The 26,884-nt window shown below is 34.5% G+C and overlaps 2 protein-coding genes across 3 annotated transcripts in view; both read left to right on the top strand.

The window, feature by feature from the left end:
* The first annotated feature begins 4,955 nt into the window (after positions 1 to 4,955).
* Positions 4,956 to 5,570, top strand: LOC110099923 (probable V-type proton ATPase subunit H). Its single transcript, XM_028693697.1, has one exon. The coding sequence runs from the start codon at positions 5,055 to 5,057 to the stop codon at positions 5,568 to 5,570; it is 516 nt and encodes a 171-aa protein (XP_028549530.1). The 5' UTR covers positions 4,956 to 5,054.
* A 9,314-nt stretch (positions 5,571 to 14,884) lies between these two features.
* Positions 14,885 to 26,884, top strand: part of LOC110099939 (ATP-dependent helicase BRM) — a 26,589-nt gene continuing 14,589 nt past the window's right edge. Inside the window, exons 1-8 of one of the 2 annotated variants that reach the window (XM_020827277.2) lie at positions 14,885 to 15,478; positions 17,121 to 18,455; positions 19,251 to 20,543; positions 20,667 to 20,779; positions 21,755 to 21,842; positions 21,924 to 22,010; positions 22,358 to 22,450; positions 22,533 to 22,616. In XM_020827277.2, coding sequence (XP_020682936.1) covers positions 15,266 to 15,478; positions 17,121 to 18,455; positions 19,251 to 20,543; positions 20,667 to 20,779; positions 21,755 to 21,842; positions 21,924 to 22,010; positions 22,358 to 22,450; positions 22,533 to 22,616 — 3,306 coding nt within the window. In that variant the 5' untranslated portion in view covers positions 14,885 to 15,265. Of the gene's footprint in view, positions 15,479 to 17,108; positions 18,456 to 19,250; positions 20,544 to 20,666; positions 20,780 to 21,754; positions 21,843 to 21,923; positions 22,011 to 22,357; positions 22,451 to 22,532; positions 22,617 to 26,884 lie in introns of both variants that reach the window. The other variant, XM_020827276.2, reaches the window with a different exon arrangement.

Genomic DNA, 26,884 nt, shown 5'->3' with positions numbered 1-26,884 from the left:
AAAAAAACTCTTAAAAGGAGCTAATCTGGTTTAGCTAATACAATTACAGTTTTAAATAGAGAAAATAGTGAAGTATTTGAATGTTTAGCCTCTAATTCATATTTATTTATAGCTATAAGAATACATTGGATAATCACCAAGTGTTTGCATTTATAACACTTGACAAACGACCATCAGTTGTCATCAAACTTCTGCCCGACCACCAGCAATCAGCGGACTCTGATTCGATCACCAGCTGTCGATGAACTCCCTATCGAATACAAATTGACTCTGGATTTCTGCCCATCCACTGAATGATAGTGGATTTCTGTTCGGTCTCTATTTGTAGTAAGATTTCAACCTAACGATTGATAATTGTAGACTGATTGTCCTCAGTCTCAAGAACAAACTATTTATTTGTAATCTATTCAAATACTAGTAGAATAATTTCAAATGTGTGTGGCCCCGTGATTTTTTCCTTCAAGGGTTTTCACTTAAAAAAATTATGGTGTTTTTAATGTTTTTGTTTGTGAGATGGATACTCGTACAAAGCTAAGGCACCCAATTTTTATTCCGTCCCAAATATTCTAGCCCGCAGCAACAAACATAAATAATGATTAGTTCAATTTTATTAATGTTAAATCCTACCTACAAGCGCTGTTACTTCTAATTGGTGTTAGGATCTCCTCTCCATTTAGAGGTTGTCTGGTTGCATGAAAAAGAAATGCAGCATAAAAAAAATACGATGCAAAATAATATTTACGAGTTGTTTGAAAGATTGTAAAAAAATGACTTTACTTTTTTTTTTTTTTGCCATAAATCTCAGTTAATGTAAAATATCTAAATAAGATAAACACAATTTATAACCCTTAAAAATAATAAGGGTTGAAATATACAGCTTAAAATTCAACTTCTAAGGTAACTTCATACCTTTACGCGTTATGGTTGTAGGAATCATTTTGCTAAATACTTAATTCTATTAGTAGCGTAGAGTCAAAAGGGCCCACCGATATATCATGAGCTCATTCAACGATTAATTCGCTAAATGCCGGGTGCTTTGTGCGAATATATAAATAAAGAAATTGCAGAATCAACCTCCCACTTCGATCAAAGTCGCCTCCACCAAACCATTTATAAAAATAATAGAATTTTCTTTATTCCGAATGGAAGTGTTTGTTACGTTTTTAGCATTGCAAAGAACGGATTTACATTAAGATCATATTAAAATTAGTACTTTTTTTATTTCTCCGAATCATAAAGCAAATCCAACGGTGAAGGGCGTAGCTTACTTTTTTTACTATGCACTACAAAAGCAAAAAAAAAATAAAAATGATGCCCCTCCGCAGAGCTTTGTAGAACTTTAGTAGTCGTCTTATTCGTCGTCATTTCTAAAGCACCGCGTAGTGGCAATTTCTTAGATTCGTTGAACGTGAATGGCATGAAATATAAATAAATAAAATGCCCAAAACGCGGAATCGAGCTTAGCATATGCGTTCAGCCAAAATAACGATCGTTTTACTTTTCAGGGTTTTATTTTTACGGAATAGATATTTTTTCCACCTTTCTGATTATTTCTTTAATCTGCATTGGAGCGGATGTAATTATTTGTCAATTTAGTTGTGAAATTTTGAAATAAAATAAAGTTTTTAAAAATTATTATGAGTAGTGCATTTATTTTTCTCTTTTAAAAAAGAAAAATAATAATATTTTATAATTAAAATAAACAAGATTATACTGAGCTGATTTTCTTTAAAAAAAATTGATATTGTGTGTAAGAACATTTATGTTGATAAAAAGATAGAGAGTTTATTGTATTAATATTGTGATTAGATCTAACACATGCATGTAATAAAAGGTCCCGAGCGACACAACAATTTTTATATGAGAAGTCCATTAAAAAAATAATAGGACTTGTCTCAATTCAAATGATTCAAATAGTATTTATCATTAGTTACAAATAATATCCATTTCTATAATTGGGGAATTTGTTGAGATAAAACGCTAGAGATCGTTTAAATTTATATTTCTTAAATTTTTTTATTAGTTATTATGATTGCCTTATTTTTTTATTAATTAGTCTAAATTTATTATTTAAATGTTAGTTTTTTTAATTAAAATAGGTAGGGGGTGTCAAAATGAGTTTTTGAGTCAAGTTCCCGAAACTAACTCACCCTCAATTGCTTCGACATGAACATAGAAATGGGTAAGAAATTCCCCCCCAACCCAGGGGAGCGAGCGCGAGCACCAACCATGGAGGTGAGGCAGACAAGCACATATGGGAGGCTATGAGCACGAGCGTGGGCCACTGGGGCAAGCGCGGGGGTGAGGCAGGCAAATGCATGGCCGCGGACCATGAGGGTGAGCGTGGGGCAGGGACTTACGTGGTGCAGTGCGAGACTGGGACCCGAGTCAATTTCGGGTTGCTTTTGAGTTTTCAGGTTGACCCGAACCTGACTCGAAATCATAAACAAGTTAGAACATGAATCCTAAACCAGACCCATTTTTCCAAATCGGTTGACCTGAAACTAAAATTTTCATGCCAGGTTCGGGTTAGGTTTTCAGGTCAGATTCAGATCAAGTTTTTGGGTTGTATTAAAATTAACAACCCTACAAATGTGTTAATGGGTCGGGTTCTGATCATTCAGTTTGCTAACGAGTTAGATTCTTGTCCATATTTTAGACCCATTTATTAAATAGTTCGAGTTCGGTTGACCAAATTTGAGTCAAACTTGTACCTTGTTTTATAAATAAATGAGCAATAAAATAATTGTAATTAAAAAACTTATCAAATAAGTAGACCGAGGCATGTGAAGCAGCATTCTTGAAGTTAGATTTTCGCTCCTCCGAGGTGCAAAGATACACAACGATCTAACTCCCAGAATTCAACACTCTTGGTGGCTATCTGCACTAATTACAATGGGAAGTAAAAGCAACTATGTAAATATTTGCTATGAAGAGATATTAGGTGGAGTGAAGAAAGATGAGAAGAAAAAGTTTCATCATACACGAGAAGGTCTTATATAGACCAAAAATAGATAACAATTTTGGCTTAAAATATTATAGAATTAATCTCAAAATGTTATGATAATTAAACACAAATGTTATAAACATTAAAACAATTAATTACAAATGTTATGATAATTAATTTAAATATTTTCAAATCAAGTCATTAAACAACAATAAGTATTTATGTTATAAATTTTCTTTTGAAAAAACAAAAAACATAGCAATCCCCTGCATTTTTAAAGAAAATTAAATTCTATAATTAGAGTTTCTTTCGAGTAAAAGATATAATGCATAGATATTAGTATCTTTTGGACTACGAACTAATATTTTATGATAAGAAAATCTTTACTTAAAGAACTAAGTGAAATTTAATATTTCATTGAATTTGATTCTTTGAATAAGCTAGCAATGTTATCAACCAACATTATATCAAATAAATGATTGTTGTTCATCGCAATTTGACGTTTTACTATCATGCATTTGAATATGGGTTTCATAAGTGCTCTTGAGAACTCGCCTATATTCTCATTAATTGCTACTAACCATTACACTAATATAGGTGAATTTATTAGTTGTGACTCACAGTAAGCACATTAACTTTAAAATTATGAATTTAATAAGAGTAAAAACTTAAACTCTATATCACTGTAAATCACATTATTCGATATTATAAGAATAGACCATAATATTTATTTTGAATAATCAATCAAGTTTACTAATACATTGTTCTTCCCATAAAAATAGGTTGGGTTATTGATGTCTTTCCCCCCTTTTCTCCACCATAAGATAACTCCTGCCTCCTGTAGGGTGAATTATTGCGTCCAGTCACCGGATATCCAGACATCCAATTCGGTGACACCACGTCACCCAAATACACTAGGTTTCAGTGTATTTGGATGATGTGGCGACACTGTAATTATGTCCGGACGAATCTGGACACCAGACACAACAATTTGCCCTCCGGTAGGGTTTGCCTTTCATCTTCTATTTTCGTCGTTGCTGTTCGGCTTCGTTGCTTCGCAGGAGGTGTATAGATTGCACGCGTCGCTTCTTCGGCTCTGTTCGACTTCGCTCCTTCGACGACTTTCCCTTCCTGTCGGATCGGAAGTTAGGACATTTTTGATCAGATGCAACAACGAGAGCTCACTGGCTTTGAAGGTAAATCCGATACCAAACACCCCCAAGGCGTTTGACAAGCGAATTGCTCTTCCTGTTTGATTTTCCCCTCTCTGCCCTTCTATATCTATGAATCGTGCCGAGCTGACTTTAGAAGAGGTTCTAAGGAGGGATATACCATGGGAGACATATATGACAACAAAGCTGATGACGCCGGAGCTGAGCCATTAGTTGTGTTAACTTCAGGATAATTCAATCCATTTGGTAGCTTATCTGGCTACATAGATTTAGTGCTTTCATTTGTTTTGTGTAGCCTAGTATGTTCCTTTTTTTGGGCTATAAATAGGTAGCCAATGTCATGTAATGAAAAGCTCAATCCTCATGAGGGCATGCACATATTCTATCATTTCTTTATCCCGCACGACATTTCAGATACCTATGGCCAATTGTAAGCCATTTTAACAATTGGCCATAGGTATCTGAGCGTGATAAACTGCGGTCTAAGTGTTTGGCTGTTGTCGTAAAGCAGATAGTGTGAAGGGAAATGGGGGATTTGCTAAGGGAAACTTCAGTGATGAGGGCATATGATAGAATATGTGCATGCCCTCATCAGGATAGTGTGCATACCCTCATCAGGATAAATGAAAAGCTCAATCCCGACTTTGCTAAGGGAAACTTCAGTGAGAGCTTCTTTTGTACAAGCAGATAGTGTGAAGTTGTTAGTTCCCTTGATTACTCCAGCATCAACTCAACAATCAATTCAGATTCTTTATGAAACATGCCTAACTGTTTGGCTGTTGTCGTACTATAATGTTGCAGTTGATTACTTGGCTACTACTAGGATTCTTCCAAGACTAGTTGAAGTTGTTAAAGGTTCTACTAAGGAGAAGGTTGTAAGGGTCGTCATCTAGACTTTCAGAAACTTGCTTTCGAAGGGGGCATTTGGTGCTCAAATGTTGGATCTTGGATTACTACAACTTGTCCTCAGCCTAAAAGCTCAATCCTGGAATGATGAGGACTTGCTGGAAGCATTGAATCAGCTAGAAGAAGGACTTAAAGATAACATCAAAAGATTGAGTTCCTTTGATAAATACAAGCAAGAAGTCGTTCTTGGTCAGCTAGACTGGTCTCCTATGCACAAGAATCCTGGATTTTTGAAGGATAATATTACAAATTTTGAAGAAAATGATTTGCAGATCCCACGTGTTCTTCTCACAATCCTTGATATATTCAATGATCCAACAGCACTAGCTGTTGCCTGTTATGATCTGTGCCAGTTCATTCAATTCCACCCTGCTGGTCGCAACATTGTCCCAGATCTGAAGGCTAAGGAACGTGTTATAAAGCTAATGAACCATGAAAATGCTGAAGTGACAAAGAATGCGGCAAAACAGGGCACAGTGCACTTAACTGCTGGCACAAGTATACTCAAAAGTATGCTCCGGCACCAGCACCGAAAGCCCTGCTAGCTCAAACCCCTCCATACGGCAATCAAGACTGGGTTCTTGACACGGGGGCTACAACGCATCTCACACCTAACATGAATCAGCTCCATCAGTCGTATCCTTACTCTGGCCAAGAAACTGTATCCGTCGCAAATGGCTCCACTCTGCCTATACAGAATTCTGGTCAAGGAATTCTGCCGTTACCGGACACTCCTCGTAAGCTCCGGTTACGCAACATATTACACGTTCCCTCACTCACACATAATCTTCTTTCTGTATCCAAATTAATTTCCGATAATTCTATTTCCATTACTTTCAATACTAACGGCTTTGAAATTAAGGATTCTCTGGACAATCATCTTCTACTTCGTGGTCACCTTCATAAAGGGCTCTACCATATACAGCAGCAACCGGTGAACCAACACACAGCTCTACAAGCCAGTGCGGATACCTCTCAAATATGGCATGCTCGTCTTGGGCATCCTAACAACAAACTTCTTCCCACCATAGCTCGGCTAATACCGGACTGCAAGAACTTTAATTCTATCTCTTTTTGTAAATCTTGTACCGTGGCCAAAAGCCATAAATTACCGTTTAATAAAAGATTAACCGAATCCACCACACCGTTCGAACTAATTCACTCGGACGTGTGGGGACCGGCGAAACAAACTTCTCTAGATGGTTTTCATTACTACGTGATCTTCATTGACGATTATACTCGGTTTTCATGGATTTATTTTATGCCCTTGGATCTAAATATGTGTCTAAAGACTGTTCCTTGGTGTCTAAAGACTGTTCCTTGGATCTAAATATGCTAGTTTTTTGCACTCTTAGGCTTCGTTTGGGACGGCTTTTTTCTGCTTCTTAAAGTAGTTTTTTAGTATAAAAATGAACTTTTTTAACTAAAAAATTGCTTTAAAAACAGTAAAAAAGTCCTCCAAAGGAAGCCTTAGTCTGTATGTTAATTCGCATAAGAAAAGCTACCTGAACTTGGTGACTAAGGAGAGCTGATTCTTGCTTACATTTTAGTGAGGGAGCCTGTTCTCTGTTGCAAACGGATCGCCGAGCACCTGCACAAAGTGACGCCAAGCCAAAGAAAACAGGAGACCGGAATGTTTCCTATATACCTTCATCTCCTCCGGTGAAATACTATAACTAGCTACTAAATAGAAAAAGTGTACTTGTACTGTAGAAATAGAAAAATAGTAAAAAAGATGGTGGTAGGCAGAGTTTGTTAGTAAGGATATAAAGTGCCGCAAGTCTCTTCCTTAACCTGCTCCGCATCATTCTCGAAAGTGATGATGAATATTTGAGGAACTAGGAAGACAATGCAATGCACATGGCCGCATTTACTTTCTTATGACAAACTCCAGGTTCTTTTTATCTGAAGGACTATTTTTGTTGAATTATGTAATAAGTCCTATATGTTTATTTTTACGGTAGAATTCAAGTCTTCTTGCTCGCCCCGGATTGTTGCTGCATTGCATACATGGAGCTAGATTTCATCATGTAATGTTGATCATCGTGTTTATTAGCTAAATAAAAGAGTTGTCGTGCTTTAAAGGTATTTGCAGTAGAGATAACTACATCAATCACCTCATGTATGCGGATGATCTCCTTGTTTTTGGTGTGGCTTCAAGGGATAATGCTGCTGCTCTTAATAGATGCTTAAATCTTTTTGGGTCTATGTCTGGGCTCCACATTAATGCATCCAAAAGTTCTATTGTTTTCTCTAGCAATGTTCCTGAGATGAATCAGATTTGTGATTAAAAAAAAAGTTTTATTGATAAGTGTAAATAATGTGTTATTTTAAAGTTATATTTTTAATGAAAATATATTATTTTAGTTATATTGTGCAGGAAAAAATATAGAAAAATATACAAAATTCTAAAGTTGCGCATAGCACTGCGGCGTCAGATTAAACAACACCACAAAGCCCTCAAAGGCACCACCAGAGCGCCACAATATTGACATTACAGCTCCTCTGTCAGACAGCGCTGCGGTGTCAAATGTTCAACTTTGCAGCGCCATGTTCTCTATCGTCCACCGCCGCAGCGTCAGAATCTATAACGCCTTAGCAACAAAATTGCTCTTTTAGTGTCGTAGCATTCAAAATTCAGCAGCGCCATAGTGTAGCAATTGTAACTTTTCAAGGACACGACCTGTCAGCGAAATGACGCGATTGTTTACTAACTAATCCACGTCAACAAGCACCGCGGTGGAGCTAGAACAGCGGCGTAGCGGCACTAGTTCATTTGTTGGGCGCATCGGGGCTAACCTTTCAAGTGCTACAGCGTCAGTTGCCTACTTTGTTTTTTCCTATGAATAGTCATTCTGTTATATTTATAAGGGAGTTCAATCACTTGTTTAGTTTCAAATATATTTTTTGAGTGCTTCTCTAAATCTCTTTTAGGGTGACAACTAAGAGAGTTTAGAGAAGTACTTATACAATCACTATATTGTTTAGTATGTGTTTGTTTGAACAACTCCATACATTAAGGAATGAGTGTAATGGAGATGCATTAAACATCCCGGCGATATCATTCTCTTGTATTTTCATTCCCTGATTTTATTAGAAATGAGTTTGCTTATCTTTTCTTCCATATCTGGCTAATTCCTTAGTTTTAGATTGTTGATGTAAAAAACATATTAAGTACTAATGAAATTTCTTGTGCACTAAAGTTAAGAAAGATGTTTTCAATATTATCCCGTTCTTTATTTAATGTACATAGTGGTCATATGTGTAGTTAAAAATTAGGGTGATGTATAGCCTCGACGGAGGAATGCAATAATAACCAAGAATATTGAAATAGTATGTTTGCATATCTAGACATATGATATAAAATATGTTAGATTCTTACGAAGATGATATAGATGTAAGAGGTCAGCATATATTATTTTCATCCCTATAAGCTTGATAGAGATCTATGGATGTATATGCTCTGAATCACATCACAATTAAAAATTTTATTAGGAATAATATGCAATTTATATTTCATCAATCCAAAATATTTTATTTAAATATTCTATCCCTTATTTTACTGTTATTATTTAGTGATAGGATCTCCAAAGCAAACATTTTTATTTAAGTAGGATAATTTTGCAATCATAGTAAACAATAGTAGTTGATTGCTGAAAAAGCATATTTCCTCGTGGGTTCAACACTCTATTATGTCATTTTATTAGTTGATTCAACTTTTATAATTATGTATATTAAGTGAGATTTATTTTTTTATATTGAAGAAATCTAAGCATTATTTAGGAGAGATAGACCCTTAATCATATCTTTTTATAATTCAAAATTATACTCCATCGTTCCGTCACATCCTCATTAAGTTTTTGGCACCATTGTCGGGAAAGTATTTTGCTTTTTATAAAATTTTAACTATATTATTGAATAATTTGCATAATTAGATCGACTTACTTATATTCTTCATTTTAGGTGTTATTGCATATTCATTTATGTATTAGTTGTAGTCGAAAACCATTTTGCATTTTATTTTGTGATAATAATTAAGGTTATAATCTAAATATTGGTGCATTTAAATTATCTACAGTGCAACAATGCTTATTGCTCTAGTGTCGTAGCGCTCGATCATTTAAATAAAAAAAGTGCCTCTGCAAAAAGTTGAAAGTATATTGTATGCTTATAACTTTAATTACTAAAGTTAGTTGAGTGCTACTGCGGTGTTATTAGCAAGTGTCGCGGCATCGTCAGACATCATAATTGTTTCATTTAGAGCGCCGCAGTGGTTCATTGACTTCAGCGTTGCGGCATTGACATGTGTCAAATGTCGTGGCGGTGGTTTGTCACAAAATGACGCTACAATTTCCAAATATCATATAGAAGTTGAATTTGTGACATTTTTTAAGCCATAATTCAAAGATTATGATTTTGAAATTTTATTTCAGGACTTAAGGTTGTCAATAGTATTATTAAAACACTGAAAATTCATCATAATAATACTACAACAATATTCTTTTCTAAAAATGATAGGTATTTAAATGATGTTAAACATATCAAATTGAAATACTTTGATGTTAAAGAAAATGTTTAAAAATAGAGATTGACAATTGAGCACATTAGCACCAATCTTATGATTGTTGATACATTAACTAAAGGGTCGCCTCCCAAGATATTTAATGAACATGTTGAGAGGATGGGTGTTATAGGAGAGCATTATTGATTCTATATTATATTTATGCTCGTTTATATTTGACTCTCTCAGCACATATTTTTATCCTTTTATGTTGATGTGTGTATACATGAAAGAATTATGTGAATGTTAACATAATTATATGTAATAAAGACATTAATGCTAGACCATTATGTGTTTCTCTTATTAAAGATCATTTAAAGTGTAAAATTAATATTGTGATACATGGAAGGGAATATGTTACATTAATAATGTATAACCACTATTGCCCTTATTAATTTTTTTACTTAATAATACATTATGATTCGATCAAATTAAGAAAGTTTGATATGCAATGCACATTATGTTTATAATTAGAAATGTTTAAATTGAATAATATCATATGAGCAAGTGGGAGAATATAAGAATTAATTAAATAAATAAATTTATGAATGTGGCTCATATTTATGATTATTCAATTAATAATTTAATAATTAATTTAATTAAATGCTTCAATCCTATTGGTCAAGAAAGAGTTTTGATCAATCATTTATGAACCGTTAGATTAAGCGAAACATCTTTTCATGAAATAAAACACCCTTCAGGAAAATAACTATCGGTCCTCTTCCTAGCTCTTAAAATGAGTTATTGTTTCTCCAAATGAATAATTAACATAAGAGAAAAGAAAGAAACCCAAGTTTCTCCAATTTAAAGGAATCTATGGACAAATTGAAGCCGAAGTAAGGTATATTGATATATTTTAATTAAAGAATTACGAAAATGATACTATTCAAGTTATTTGGAATAAGTGTTTATACAATTATATTATTTTTATGAGAATGAAGATCTTTTTGATGAATCCAAAAATTTCTAAATCATCCCACTTAAACTCATAAATATATAGGCTGCACTATTTTCTGTATATCCTATGAAAAAATAATTACATGTTCTTAAACCAATTTTTTTTTTCCGTAGGATATGGTAGAAGAACCTTAACAAGACACCCCAAACATTAAAAATATTTAGATTGGGTATTCTATTCTCCCAAAATTCAAAAGGTGTAAAAATAATTCTATTTTGTACATAACATATAAATATAATAGTTTCACCCCATAGAAAATCAAGAGCACCATAACTAATAAACATAGTATTCATAATTTCTTTTAAGGTTCTATTTAACATTTAGGTATACATTTATATTCTGGCGAATAAGGTGATGTTACTAGATGAATAAAATCATGAGCTTCACAAAATGAACTAAGAAGTCTTGAGTTATATTCTCCTCGTCTATCATTTCTAATTCTCTTGATTTTTCTTGCTAATATCATCAATAATAACTTGCTCTAAACTCATATCCTCACGCTTTTTTTATATTTCTTCCAAGATTCGGGTAATTTATCAATCAAGGATGCAGTGATAAAAGATTATGACAAGTTACTTCTTTTATTCATAAGCAAACTAATAAGAATAGGAAAAATATATATATGCCCAAAAATTTTCTTAGAGTCAATCATCTGAAAGGCAAAGAAATTTTCTATAGTGCACTTCTTGGTTCTGATATTTTTACCACATATTTCTTATTTAACATTTTTCAAATTTTAGAAGTATACTTAATTTTGTTGTAGACATCAAATAACTCATTTGATAAAACATAAAAAATAATTGTCTTGTAAATCTTATTTGCATTACTCCAATTAGTTAGAATTGTATCACAATTTTCTATTCTCATAGAAGGTGATAATGAGATAAACACATGCTCAACTTTAACAATATCAATGATAAACATAACCTTTACTTTCCACCTATTAAAATTCTGTCCCGAGAAGGCCTTGATTTTTATTAAGTTGCAAATTACTCTAGTCGTACTAATCATTGTAAAATTCATATGATCTAACTTCAAGATTGTTGCATAAAAAGAAGAGCGGTAAAACAATTGCCATTAGATAACTTATCAAATAAGTAGATTGAGGCGTGCGAAGCACTATTTTTGAAGTTAGATTTTCGCTCCTCCCAGGTGCAAAGCTACATAATGGTCTAATTCTCATAATTCAATGGATTCTTTATGGAGATGTGCACTAATCATAATGTGTAGTAGGAGCTATGATGTTTATATTTGATCTGAATAGATGTAAGGTGGAGAGAAGGAAGAATATATTAATTTTTTTTTTTATCATAGCTAATAAGGTCTTATATAGACCATAAATAGATAGCCCTTTTGGCTTAAAATATTATAGAATTAAAAAAATGTTATGAAATTAATCTCAAATATTATAAAATTCCTTTTGAAAAAACACAAAATATAACAAACCCGACCCATCGACCCATGTTTACACCCATGCTTGTGCCATGGGAGTAATCTTCAAGAGTTGTTTGATATTTGTTTGGCCCTTCTCCTTTGAGAAGGGAAATTCAACAAAACAATCTTGATGTTGATATCGAGAGTCAAAGTTGATACATCTGGCATGCATCTCGTGTTAGTTCCTTTGACCACAAATTGCTCATTCAATATTTAATTCCCTTAATGAACTTAAAAATAAGTGATTTTAGGCTTTTTAAATTTCGCTCATTCAGATGTTAAAATTGACTTCAAATGCGTAATATTCATAAATCTTTTGATTATTCAATTAATCACAAAGTTTGTAATTACATTTCAAGTACTTGATTTGAGTTTATTTTGATTCATATCAAAACACTTATAACGTTGTTGAGCTCGTCTCACCGACGACAACAATAACAATACTAATAGTAACAACAACATTACTGTAGAACTTGTCTAACCAAAATGTTTATTTTGACTGCTAGTTTTTTGAAATCATAATTTGAAACACCTTAGGGGAATTGAAATATCTCAAGAGCTCTTCAACAAGTTTATTTCCTCTATAGACTATATTGTTTATCATATATTAAAGAAAAGAAGCACAAAAAATAAAATAAAATAATGGCAATCATGCTAGTTGTCTGCCTAAACAATCAATACAAGGAATTCACTGCATGACAAAATGAACATATGAAAATGCAATCAAGACCTATTTACCTCTATTATCTGTTATGGAAATCCTTCTATATTTTCTTTAGCATTGATTAGAAAAGTTTTTATTGGCTTTAAATAGGAAATCAAATTATGCCTTAATTAAAAAAATTAATTATGATATTGATTAGAGCATTAATTAGGTTTTCCTTTTTTAATTTTATTTCAAACCTCTATATATATAGAGGTTGAGGGCTGCTGTAATTGAGAGCAAGAGAGCCAAATGTAATATTGTTTATCTATAATATGGTGAAATCATCTACTATGTGTGAACATAGGAAGTGACTGAGACAAAATTTTATTAAGGGGGCTTAAATTAAAATAGTTATGTTTGTCGTCTCATATGAAATGTTATGTTAGAATATATTAAAATGGTTCCATTTGCCGTCTCATTACCAGAGCCAAGAGGAGTGTTAAGATCAAATAATAATGCAAATAACACGACCTTTAGAGCTTAGAAGACATAAATATATATCTGCCACGGGCAGTCTCCATTTGGGGGGTGAGAGAGGAGCGAAATGGAAAATGAAAGCCGTGCTTGAGTCGTGAGTCGCAAGTCGCGAGAGAGGAGTAAAGGGGAAAACGAAGCAGGCCGTTTGAGTTGAGGAAAATCAAGCTGTTTGGGGGCAGTCTCTGTTTGTGTTGAGTCTCTGCTCACTAAACAGAAGCCCGCTCGAGGTCGTGAGTCGTGAGAAAGGTGCGAAGGGAAAACGAAGCATGCTCCACAGGAGGACCACTTAAATCACATGGTGTTTATTGTGTTTGGTTGAATGATTTGTGTTGTTTTATGTTATTATTTGCATAACATTATATATCAAGACAAGGAATTCATTACATGCCAAATTGAACATATGAAAATGCTATCAAGACATGTTGGATATTACAAATTAATTTTTTGACTGGATTGCTTTGCAAATTTTTTTAATTTTATTTTATATTACCATAAAATTTATTTGCTACTATTTTTGTTGGGTCTAAAACTATATTTTGAAGCTGTTTTATTGATTTTTTTATTTGCTACTATTTAGATTTGATTTGGACCATTATTGTTAAGCTTTTGCATCGTAGATAATATCTTATAAGCTTTATGTTATTTCTCATTCGCTCGATTGTGCTATAATTATGATATTTATAAATACCTAAAATTTATATGAAATTTTGCATCAATATTCTGTATCTATTATTTTTTATGTAACTATAATTTTGATCTTCATGATTTTTTTTTTTGTTTTCAAGTTGCTTTTATAAAGATGTATTTTTCATTTCATAGAATTACACACCCGAAATATTTTGTAATATATTCTCATTTATAAAAATTGAACCCTACTCTTAATTCCCTACTGATTAAAAAAACAAAAAAGTTTATCAGAATTTTGGAAAAAAGTATTCCGTGCAGATGTCAAATGCATCCAGACGTCAATCTGGAGCCGCCACGTCACCCAATGTACATTATGTGATGTAGCGGCCCTTGATTAGCTTCCAAAAATGTTCTGCATTCACACGTAATAATATCACCCGCTCTTTCAATACATGGATTTCAAAAATAAAATCGAAGATCACGACGACAGATCACCTGTCAAAAAACCACAATCTTCTCGTGGCAATGGCTAATAACACACAATTTTTCAAAAATTTCGCTTGTTTTTTCTAGTACCCTAAACCATGCCTGTTTTTTTAATTCTTTTTTTCTATTTCACATTCTTTTTTTTTTTTTGGCTCGAGTATAGTTATGCTAACCTTGGGATTAGGGTCCAACGCCCATGAATGATGGTAAGACATGAACAAAAAGCCATACATGATACGACTAAATGTATTTACTTGATGCCTAACTCGATGAGATTATTCCGTGCGAATGTCGAATATTTTCAGAAACTTATCAGAGGCGATCACGTCACCCAATGTATTATACATTATCTGTATAATTATAAGGTACGGCTTTGTTTATAGAAAAAAAAGGTACGGCTTTGTTTGTTTATTTAAAAAAAAGTATATATTTTCCCAAAAAAAAAAAAAAAGCTTTTTGTTCACGTCTTACCTCCCGTGGTCCCGGTTCCTGGTCCCACAGAGGTGGTCAAGTAACCCGGGTTAGCAGAACCATACTCGGGGAAAAAAATAAAATAAATTGAAATAGAAAAAAAAAAAAAAAAAAAAGGCCTAAAAAAAAAAAAAAAAAAAAAACAGGCATGGGTTAGGGTTTGACTAGGAAACGCAATCGAAGTTTTTGAAAAATTGTGCGAGTTAATACTTAATATCCATCGCCGCGGGAAGATCGTGGTATTCCGGCAGGCCATCCGCGCTCGCGATCTTCCATTTTGTTTCTGAAATCCGTGCATCGAAGGAGCAGGTGCCGGTAAAAATCGCTTTTGCTCCCTCATCGAACCTGCTTTTGATGCTGACGGGCTGATGGTAATGAAGGGTAAGTGCCTCTCAACGGCCGGATCTGGTGACCAGAATTTCCGGAACTGGCGAGGGGAGGCCCAGTGATCTGCAGATCTTTTTTACCCCCTGAAGGAACGCTGTCTTAGACTCTGATTGCTCGGGCAGGGAGTTCGGTAATGAATTCCGGGGGTGATATATCCGGAAATGGCCGGAATCCGGTGGCTCCTCCTCCTCCTCCGTCACGTCCTAACTCGTCGTCTTCCGCATCGCCGTCGTCCTCCTCTTCGGCTATGTCCGCACATGGGCATTTAGGGTTCGAATCTATTCAGCAGCTGCAGCTTCAGCAACAGCAGCAACAACAACAGCAGCAACATCTGGCCTTTCGACAGGTGAGTGCGTGTTTGACGCGCTTTATTTCCGATACATCAGATGTTGTTTTGGTCCGCGGCCGTTGCGCTAGTTGCATGGGGATCTGAGAAAAAAGTCGGTCGTTATTGTTGTTTCCAGAATTAGGGGAAGTGGGGACGGGCTGGACTTCTTTAATTCCATGTATTGGGGTTTTTTTAGGATTCGCATTCGGATTCTACGGCTTGGATTCCATCTTGGGTTACTCTCACAGCATGCGTATTGCTGGTTTTCGCAATATCTTCGTTACTTTTGGGGTCCCTTAATCTAGCTTCACTGTGTGATGCTTATTGGTTGCCAGCTCTGAAGTTACCAAGTCTATTTTTTTCCTGGTCTTCTTTCTGCTTTCACTGTTTTTATCAATGCCCACAACTTATCGTGTTGTACGAGACCAATTCTTAGATTTTGGCCTTGTTCACGGCCTTACTTTGTTTCCTCTGCTGTTTTTTTGGGCATTCCCAAGTTTAAGTTTAGGTTTCTGTGGTAGCGCAGCTTGCTTCATCGCTGGTTGTGCATCTTCTACCATCTTTGTGCTTGTTTATTCCTAGAATGCTTCAAGCATGTTGGATACGTTGAATACTCCATTTGTGTTGTTACTGGACTAAATGTACCTCACATGTTCCGATTATATGCCAAAATGATTCATGTATACTTTTAACAAAAGCGTGAAAACAGAGTATCTTATATTCCACTTCCAACCTTCTTTCTTGTCAATATGTCTAATTTTATTAGGTCACAATTTCTATTTATTCATCCCGTGAATGGAATCTTTATAATTAAGCGTAAGATGTGATGCTGTTGAAAATAAAGATGCAAAAAATTCCAAGTCCTCCTGAGTACACTTCAAATGTTTTCAGGTTCTTGCAGTGAAACAAGTTTTTTTTCTCATTTTTGTTACTGATTTCAAGCTTTTTAACGTGCAGCTTTTTTTAGTTGACTATATGTTTCACCAAGGTTGAATCTTGCATTTCCAATTTTATTTTTATGCTCAATTTTGATTTCTTGGTTATATCAAACTTCATGATACTCTGTGTCGTTCTTTCTTCAAACTTCATCCTTGCTTGAATCTGAAGATTAAATAATCTTCAATGTTTCTCTATGTTTTTGTGGCACTAGACAAGCATGCTATCTATCCCTTAGCTTATATGCTTTACCATGTTAAAGTGTGAAGAGATTTGGACATGTTTAAACTACCTTGCAAGGCCATATTGATGCAGTATTTAAGCAGTACCCATGATTTTTGAGTATTTTTGGTGGTGAAATTTTTGTTTCTCTATATGAACTAATAAATGGAGCTTCATAATGAAGTTTGCTATTCTTTGCTGCATCGTGGATGTTTGGAGTATCTATGAGGTTTGTTTCTCATCAATGGTCTTGTGTGATGAAAAGTCTCATATAATTTTGTTTGATTATTGGAATCTTCCTAGCTATCTTTGCCTAACATATTTGGCATTTCTAGCTATTGAGATTTCAACTTGACTTATTCTTGGACTCTGAGCAGCTCTTTAATAATTGACCTTATTTAACTGATTATTGCTATTTAACAATGAATACTTGTCTCTTTCTAAAAAAACTATTGTTTAAATATTCAATATCTTTATGAATACTTTGCAGTCTTTGCAACAGCAACAACTGTCACAACAGCATCAACATCTAAGAAGAGCTGAAGTAGAAGATTCTCTCAAGGCTTATCATACTGGTGGTATGCATGGAGTAATAGGCAGGACTAACCTCCCTTCCTCTTCTAGTGCTATGGCTATGCACCAATCACAAAGGAAATTTGATGATGCCTTGGCCCAGCCAATGGATGAAAATCAGAGCAGAGCGCAAGTCTTATCTCAGCAAATGCAGAACCCTGTCCATCAAGCCTACCTTCAGTTTGCTTTGCAGAATGCTCAACAGAAATATCATGGGAATCTGTTAGCCCAGCAGCAAGGTAAAGTTGGACTGGTTGGCTCTACTCGGAGGGATCAAGATGTGCCTATGAACACTTTGAAAATGCAGGATCTTGCCTCCCTTCAGGTTACCAACCAGGCACATGCCACTGTATTTAAGAGGCCAGGTGAAACTTTTTCACATTTTGAGAAGCAGATGGAGCAATGCCAAACTAGTGTAGATCAGAAAAGTGAGCTAAAACATCCTCAGATGGTTACAGGACAATTAACTGCAACAAATGTGACAAGGCCTATGCAATCTCTAAATTCTCAACCAATCATGCAGAATACTTCAAGTAGTCAAATGGCTATCCAGTTGCAAGCAATGCAAACTTGGGCCCTGGAGCATAACATTGATCTCTCTCATCCTTCAAACTTGAACCTGATGACTCAGATTCTTCCACTTTGGCAACAGGGTAGAATGGCGGCATTTCAGAAGCACAATGAGCCCAATATGGCAGCTTCTCAGCCAAACTTACCTTCATCAAAGCAACAAGTTGTATTTTCACAAGGTGGAAATGAAAATACTGGACAAGGAAATTCATTCGGTGAACTTGTTACTCAGGGTGGGACTGTCAACAGCCAGAAAACATTTACTCCAGCATCATTAATTAATAATGGTGGCTCTGCCAGTGAACCAAACTTGTATAATATGCAAGTACAACAGCAATCACTGCCTCTAAGCAGGGAAAACATTAATGATAAAGTTGTTAAACATCTGACTGCTGTTGGAAATGGTGGTTCAATGATGCAAATACCGAAGTCTTCTAGCATTCTCAAACAAAGTTTTGACCAGCTAAATGCAGATAATACAATTATGGGCTCTGATGCATTGAGGATGCAGCATACAAAGTTGGAACAAGGGACCCAAACAATGTCTCCACCTGCTGTTACTTCTAGTGAGGATGTGACTGTTCAGATACCACCTCAAATTGGATCTATGCCTATGCCCCACCAGTCCATTGGATTTACAAAACCACAGTTGTATGTCTTAAAAGCACAAATATTGGCCTTTAGGCGTCTTAAGGTACTAATAAATAGAATTGTGTTATCCTTTGTAATGTTTCTACATGCATGCTTCCTTACACATTCTCTCGACATGCCCAATTTTATTTAAATATATTTTTTTTGCGCCTGATGCTTGGACTCAAATAGGTGGAAAGAAATTCATCATTGCAAATGGGTCGCTTCAATTCTTGATAAGTATAGTAGACGAGTTTGAAATGAACATAGCATGTATTTCATGATAATAATAAACTTTTAAATTAATTATGACAAATTATTAAATAATATCATAGTTCTCATATTGTCATTACTTGTAAAATTATAATCAACAAAACCGCTCGTTACAAATATTAAAAATTTTCCAACATTAAAGTATTAATTAAAAAAAAAAAAATTCACAAAAGACATCAATGGGTTGTGTTAATTTTGCTGTCTTCAAATGAGAAAAGTATTTCAAGTTCATTGAAAAATAAAAAAATATGCTAAAATTGTAGCATGGTCCTCTCTGTCTCTTTATGTCCTCTCCATGTCTCACCATGTTCAACATGTGTTTGAACTTATTTATTTTTGGACACGTTGCTTCCGTGTTTGATTGTTCTATGTGTCGTGCCAGTCGTCAGATACATATTTGTTCTTGACACATCTCACATGAGAAACCTTGGTATTTGTGAAATTTTTCATGCATCCTAGGCATGTGCATAGAAGATTCTATTGCCCAAATATTGGGTTTTGATGTTTTTACTGGTAAATGCTTTCAATTGTGCAAAACTCAGTGTAACTATGAGATTGATATTTTAGTTATTTTGGCATATCACAGCGTGGCGAGCATGCTCTTCCTCCTGAAGTTCTTCAAGCAATTGCACCACCACCACTTGATAACCAGTTGCGGCAAGTTTCACCTCCATCGGGTATGGTTGCTCAGGAAAGACACGCTATGAACAGCATTGAAGGGCTTGCAAGGCATGTGCAGACTGATGATAAGGCTCCACAGCTTCCTTCTGTGCGAAAAGGCCATAGCTTTCCTAAAGATGAGTCCTCTATAGAAGAAAAAGGGGTCATTACCTGTCACTCACAATTAACAACAGGTATTACCAGTGAATCTGCACGGGTTGCATCCCAGGTGAATGCTGAGCAAAACAATAAGTCTTTTGTTAAATCTGAGCTGCAAGATGTTGAAAAGAGTAGCGAAAATGTATTGACCAAAGGTGATAACAGTGTTGAGAAGGTAAAAGCAGATGCTGGACAAACAGAAAAACCGGCTCCTATAGCCAACATAGCACTTGCAAAAGATGCTTTAGTAAGGAAGTATCATGGTCCACTTTTTGACTTCCCTTCTTTCATAAAGAAGAATGATTTGGGATCTAATACAATTAATTATGTAAGCAATTTGGCGTTATCATATGATGCAAAAGATTTGCTATTTGATGAAGGTATGGATGTACTCAACAAGAAGCGGGCAGAAAATTTGAGAAAGATTAGTGGCCTGCTTGCTGTTAACTTGGAGAGGAAAAGAATTAGACCTGACCTTGTGTTGAAACTACAGATTGAAGAAAGAAAGCTCAGACTTCTAGAACTTCAATCTCATTTAAGAGATAAGGTAGATCGAGAACAACAAGAGATAATGGCGATGTCTGACAGGCCATACCGGAAGTTTGTCAAACAATGTGAGCGGCAACGCATTGACCTCATCAGGCAAGTTCAACAGCTCCAGAAGGCTTCAAGAGAAAAGCAACTAAAATCTATCTTTCAGTGGCGTAAAAAGCTTCTGGAGTCTCACTGGGCTATTCGTGATGCAAGAACTACTCGCAATAGAGGAGTTGCTAAATATCATGAGAGAATGTTGAGAGAATTTACGAAAAGAAAGGATGATGATAGAAACAAAAGAATGGAGGCCTTGAAGAACAATGATGTTGATAGATATCGTGAGATGTTGTTGGAGCAACAAACAAATGTTCCTGGTGATGCAGCTCAAAGATATGTTGTTTTGTCTTCTTTTTTGTCTCAGACAGAGGAGTATCTTCTCAAGCTAGGAGGAAAAATAACAGCAGCAAAGAATAACCAAGAGATGGAAGAGGCAGCCAATGCTGCAGCTGCAGCTGCAAGAGCCCAGGTAATTTTGTGTGATAATGATTATCACATAATTTACAATATCATTTTTGTACATTTTCTTTTTGCCACCTTTCCATTTGATTCTATGCACTTGCAAGATTGTAAAGGAAGTTTCTATATACAGGGTTTTTCAGAAGAAGAAGTCAAGGCCGCAGCTACCTGTGCAGGGCAAGAAGTTTTGATTAGAAACAAATTTTCTGAAATGAATGCTCCAAAAGAAAATTCATCTGTAAACAAGTGAGTTCATTGACATACTGTTCATTATCCTTCTTCTTTTGGTTGTCAGAAACAATATGAGCAGTCATGGATGATTTATTTTCTATAATGTTATAAATAAATGGAGTCGTGCTGAGTGTTTTCTTGTTCAAGTGCATTCATCTATTTTATGATTGTGTTTGAGTTGAACTTGATCATGAACAAAGTTTTAAAATCTTGTTCAAACTCATTTTTTTTGAAGTTTTTTATAAAGTTCAAGCCTTAATTCGGCTTTAGTAGAGCCTAACTAGGTATTCATACGATGCTAATGATTTAAAGATAAATCATTGATACTAAATGTTGGCGTATTCATTAAATTTATTCAAAATTTACTATAAATGTTAATAGATTTATTCATAATTTGTGATTTTCAAATGTCAATAAAAAACAAATGTAGCTTTTAGTCTATCCACGTACCTATTTGCTAAAATTTTTTATCATATTTGTACTTTTAATATACATAATTTTAAAGTGCACATAATATAAGAAAATTGATACAAGAACATAGATTAAGTCAACAAATAACTAAATGAATTTAGTCATTATTAAATGAACATTTTATCAAGATCATAACGAGCTGTTTGTATAACAACAAATGACTATGTTCTCAAATATAAATGAACCAAAGATTCAATGTTCAAACTTGCTTATTTTTAGATTGAGCTTTATTAGTTTTGTTTATGCTTGTTGAGCTATCTAAATAAACAAATAAAAATTAGCATTGTATAACTGAGTATCGAGTTATTTATTGAATGTACTAGCTCATTTATGACCCCAGTCCCAATTCCCGAAAGAGATTATTTCTATATTATTTAATGGCGTTAGATAATTCAGCAAGTTTAGGATAATTGTATTGCTACACAATTTGATGTTGTTGATCTATGGAATTTAACATCAGTTTTTTTGTGAAGCTGTTTGCCTTTGCTGGATTTGGCTGAAACAATTCTTGGTCTCCAGGTATTATAATTTGGCGCATGCTGTGAGTGAGAGAGTTGTCAGACAACCATCTATGTTGAAAACTGGAACTTTGCGAGATTATCAGCTTGTGAGATGCTACGTCTTTGATGTATTCATACTAAACTAAATTGATGATGTAATATGCCAATATCTTTCTCTAACTTGACAGGTTGGGTTGCAATGGATGCTTTCCTTGTATAACAATAAGTTGAATGGTATTTTGGCAGATGAGATGGGTCTTGGCAAGACTGTGCAGGTTACACTTCATATATTGCTTCATCCGGTGACATTTAATAATAGTAGTTTTTTTTTTCTATTCTCATTTTCCCTGGTTTGTTCCTGTTCACTTTTCATATATGCATGTGAACATTTCTTGTATTTTTTTCTTGCTAAACTTGGAAGCAGATGGCTGTGGTTTTTACGCTTTATACAATCAATTATGATTGAAATTTATGATTACAGAAAGGTGGAGAATATAATCGCATATTATAGAAAATATTCAGTCATGTGCCATTATACCTTTTTTAGCATTTAATCCCCCAATGTTGCAATTTATTCTGCTATTTTTGTTGTAGAAGATTTGACATTTATGTTTTCAAACAGGTTATGGCATTGATTGCTTACTTGATGGAGTTTAAAGGGAATTACGGGCCACATCTCATCATAGTTCCAAATGCTGTTTTAGTAAATTGGAAGGTAAAATTTGTTCTCAGCATATGGCCTTCTCCCTCCTTTTTTTATTTGAAATAGCTGTTTCCTGATATAATTTTTCATACAGAGCGAGCTGCTTAATTGGTTGCCTTCTTTAACATGCATATTTTATGTTGGCGGGAAAGATCAGCGTTCAAAACTCTTCACACATGTAAGGCGCTCTAGATATCATCTTCTTAATATGTACTGAATTTTGAAGCCCCTTATGATTTAAACAAAATTGCATTACCTTCTTTTAGTTTTTATGATTGATACGAACAAGATGAAACTTGCTAAAGTAACCACAGAGCTTGAATGCTTGCTCCTTGATTCCTGAAAAGTTGGGAACTTCTGCAATCACTGTACCTTATGAACTTGTTTGGATTTGAGGAAATTTAAAGAAATGAAATAAAATCTGGCTGATTATGAATTTACAACCATTGATTTGAGTTTCCTTAAGCTGAAATTGCCAAATTTCCTACATCCAATCACAGCATAGTGAATCTTGACTTGTTTGCCACTTTGATTTGTTGCTTTTTCCAATTCCATTTAGTTTAACATTTCATCAACTAAGAATGAAATATTTTTTATATCAACGCTGCTTAATCTTTGTGCACTCCTTTGTTTGAATGCCCATAACTTGTCTCCTGATGTTATCTAGAGAAGGGTTTGCTATGCTACCTTAATAATTTGTTGAGAACCATTCAAGCAAAAGTGGCATTTTTTATAATTTCAGAAAAAAACTGCCTACCTTTGTGCGAGGTCTTATGATGTTCGTTTGTAGTTGATAAGCAATAATTATACATCTCTATGATTAGAAAATACCTAACTACCTTCTAAATTAAATAGTTTTGCACTATTAAATATTATCAACTAGGCTATGCTTATTCGTTGGTTTCTTTGTCATCCGTTTGGGGCAGTGTCGAGTGGATTTGAGTGATTCATGCTTGGCTTGAACTTAAAGTTCTTGAGGTTAATTTGACTTGGAATCTACTTCAACTTGAATTTTGTTTGAGTCAAGCGGAGCTTGTCAATTTGACTTAAAATGGGTCTTATTTTGAGCCAATTCAAGACCAGTTTAACTTGACTCAAAATTACTAATACATAACTCATATGATATTATTTCCACTTAAACTTATCCAAATCTTGAAATGGCTAGAAATTGAATACCACCTATCAAATATTTTTATATTTGATTTTCATTTAGTTTTTACTTTTAAATCTGTTATTAATATAAAAATTCAAAAACAACATGAAATTGTATTTGCTGTGCGAGCAAATGTGTGTTCATGTATGTTCATAACCAACTAAAAGTTATTTTCAAGCTGTGAATTAGTTTACAACTTAACTGATGCATTTAGATTTCTTGCTCTATTTTTTTTTGTTATGAACAATATTAGTTATATTTTCTTTTTTTTAATTTTATACTATCCAATGATGGTGGTAAATCCAATGATCATGGTAGGAAGAGGTTTGGATTTTGCTTCCTTGGGTTTGCCGGCTTGGGGTCCATTTGTCTAACTCTAATGACTCAAGTCACTAACTTAAAATTTGAGCGAGTTTCGACTAATATTGTCATCCTTATCATCCACTCATATTTTTAAGTTTTAGTTATTGTTGTAAGATGGTATTTAGATGGCCATAGCAAGAGAGCCTAAAAAGAAATTTTATATTATCTTTTATATGTGTGAGTACATCACTCAGTCTAATCATTATTTCTATATTCAATTGATATACATATATATTTTTTAAATTTCAGACATTTATGCAAAAATTTCTTATTACTTTCCTTTTTTCCCCTTTTTTTTATCAAATTGAGGATCTATTTTTTCATAATTGGGAAATTTTATGATATTGGAAAGTACAAGCAGAACAAACAACAATCTTCTATCACATCCATACTTTGTGATCCCTCTTATTAATGTTTATATTATTGACTTATCCTCTAAAAGTTTGAGGTATAAGGTATTGCTTTGAAACTAATCATTCTTTTTTTGAGTTTTTTTAATTCTATGAAAATGCTCTAAAATCCTTGATTATTGTGGATACACTTGTTGAGATTCCCCACCAATCTCAAAAGAGAAGGAAAAAAAAAAACTCTTGAGATAAAGTGGGCTAGTAAAATTTGTTGGAAAGGGAGGGATCCAATGTGAGGGGAGAACCTAAAAAATAATGAGAAGAATGTAGAAAATTATATAACATAATATCTATGGAGGCAAGAGGTAGAGAAGGAGAAGGAAAGAAGAAACAATAGAAGATAGAATGTGATGCGGACATCGGCACGAAAATCTGACGCATCTATCACAGGAGGCGTCGTAAATCGATGGCTCTGATTTAAGTTGTCATTTATGAATTATTTTCTGCATTTTAGTTTCTATTTTATGCTATTTTCTATTTTACCCCTAGGTTAATTTATTTGAGTGTTGTGGCCCAAGGGGCAATTTTGTAATTTTTTATTTTCTCATGTTGTGGCATATATATAGGGCCTTTAGCTATTGTAATAGAATGGTTAATGAATATGAAAATTTTGTGTTTTTCCACACTTGTGTTCTTCTTGAGAGAGGACGAGAGTGAGATTCATATGGGAAGGAATCGGAGTTGTCACCAGCCGCAGGATGGGTCCGGGCTCGTGATTTTGAAGTCCCTTGGAGAAGGGCAATCGGATCACCCGTCAGTCTTCGGAAGAGTCCAAGGCTCGCGGTTTTTTTAATTTCTCTCTATCGTTTGTTTCGATCTTTGTTTTTGTTCTCTCTCTTCTTTAATTTTTTTTTTCCATCATCTTCCTCCTCCCCATCTTCGTTTGGCCACCGGATTCACCTCCACCCGAAATCCTTCATACCCTCTCCACCTCATGGCAAATTGAAACTTTCCTAATCCCAAAACCTAAATTAGGAAAACCAAATTTGAAATTCAAATTTCGAATTTCGAATTCTTTCCATTTTAGAATTCCAAAATAGGAAAGTTAATTATGACATCCATCTAATTCAAAATAGATTGGATTCGATATTAATTTTCCTAAATCATAATCTTTGTTTGGAAAACCCCTTTGGAAAACCTTGATTGTTCAATGAAATTTGAATTTTGAAATCTTTCCAAATTTAGAACTCTATTTTGGAAAGTTTTCAAGTCAAATCCACTTTAATCTCTAATTGGATTGGATTTAAAATTCCCCATTCATACCTTCCATATTTAGCCCCTTGTGTTTTAGGAAAGGATTTGAAGTCAAATTCAAAATAATTTGAATTTCAAATGATTTCTATTTATGCTTAAGCCTTGAAGGAAATATCCCTCCATCACCTTAAATCTGAGATTAATTCTCAGATTTAGGCATTAATTACAATTCATTGTGTGGTCCACATTCATTGAATGTGGACCTGATCTCCACTCCTCCCTCTCTCTCTCATTAGTTCTAGCCATTATTACTCCCTCATTAACTCCTAAAATTAAGCCCCATTCAAATTCAAATTGAGCATAATTCCCTCCAAACTGTCTCAATTAAAATTTATTAGCCAGTCAAGCAATTCAATCCTCTCCACGTTTTCTCCCTCCCCCCCTCTTGCTGCCAGCCTGCTCCCACCGTATCCCTCTCTCTCCACAGCTCTCTAACTTAATTTCAGAGAAAGGAGGGTTGCAAGGGAACTCCTAATCCCTTACACCACTCTGTTTTCCCCAACTGACCTTGGAAAACCTGTTTATTTTCCTGAGCCGGGTTGCTGTCCAGACTTCTGGAAATTGGTAAATTGCTGTCCAGCAGAAATCTGCAGTTCTACACTAGAGGGTCAGCCCCAAAATTCGATCCAATGCTGTCCAAACTCCTCTTGGTTGCTGTTTTGTGTACCAAGCACCTAAAACCTGCTGTTTAGAAGATCCAGAGCACGTAACTACTGTCCAAGAAGAACTCCAAAGCTGCTGCCAGAAAATTCCTGCAGTGGTTTTTGGATTCTCATCAACTTGAAGCTTCAAACTGCTGCTGCCCTGAAAATTCCTGCAAAGGACCCTCTCTCTAACAAAACCGTCCTACCCGTTCTACATTAGAATGAATTCCTTGAGGGGAAACCAAAAGAAACGTTGCTTGTTCCATTATCAATTTTGATTGAATTACAATACTAGGATCTATTTGTACAAGTAAGTCTTATTGAAATGGCAAAACTACTCTTAAACAAACCTAAAAAATAGCAAGCTATTTTTAAATAATACAAAACATTTAATCTATTAATAATTACCAAATTGCAAATAAAAATGACATGATAATACTAGAAACATGAACTCATGACAGAATGAGGTAGACTGCACTGCATTAATTTATCTGGGCTGTAAATAACTTTACATCAAAAAGTTGAAATTTTATTGGATAAAGAACCGAAGATCCTCTCTATGGTATTGTAATATGGCAACATTTATCTCAAAGATGAGAGACGAAGGAGAAATTCATCCAGAATA

This window comes from Dendrobium catenatum, unplaced genomic scaffold (assembly GCF_001605985.2).
Source record: "Dendrobium catenatum unplaced genomic scaffold, ASM160598v2 fragScaff_scaffold_334, whole genome shotgun sequence".
NCBI classification, from domain to species: Eukaryota; Viridiplantae; Streptophyta; class Magnoliopsida; order Asparagales; family Orchidaceae; genus Dendrobium; species Dendrobium catenatum.
The sequence above is the reverse complement of the archived record's forward strand: the minus strand, read 5'-3'. Positions and strand labels throughout refer to the sequence as shown.

What these genes read in the sequence shown, in the direction of transcription:
- LOC110099923 (XM_028693697.1), top strand. Translation starts at nt 5,055, where the DNA reads ATGTTGGATCTTGGATTACTACAACTTGTCCTCAGCCTAAAAGCTCAA.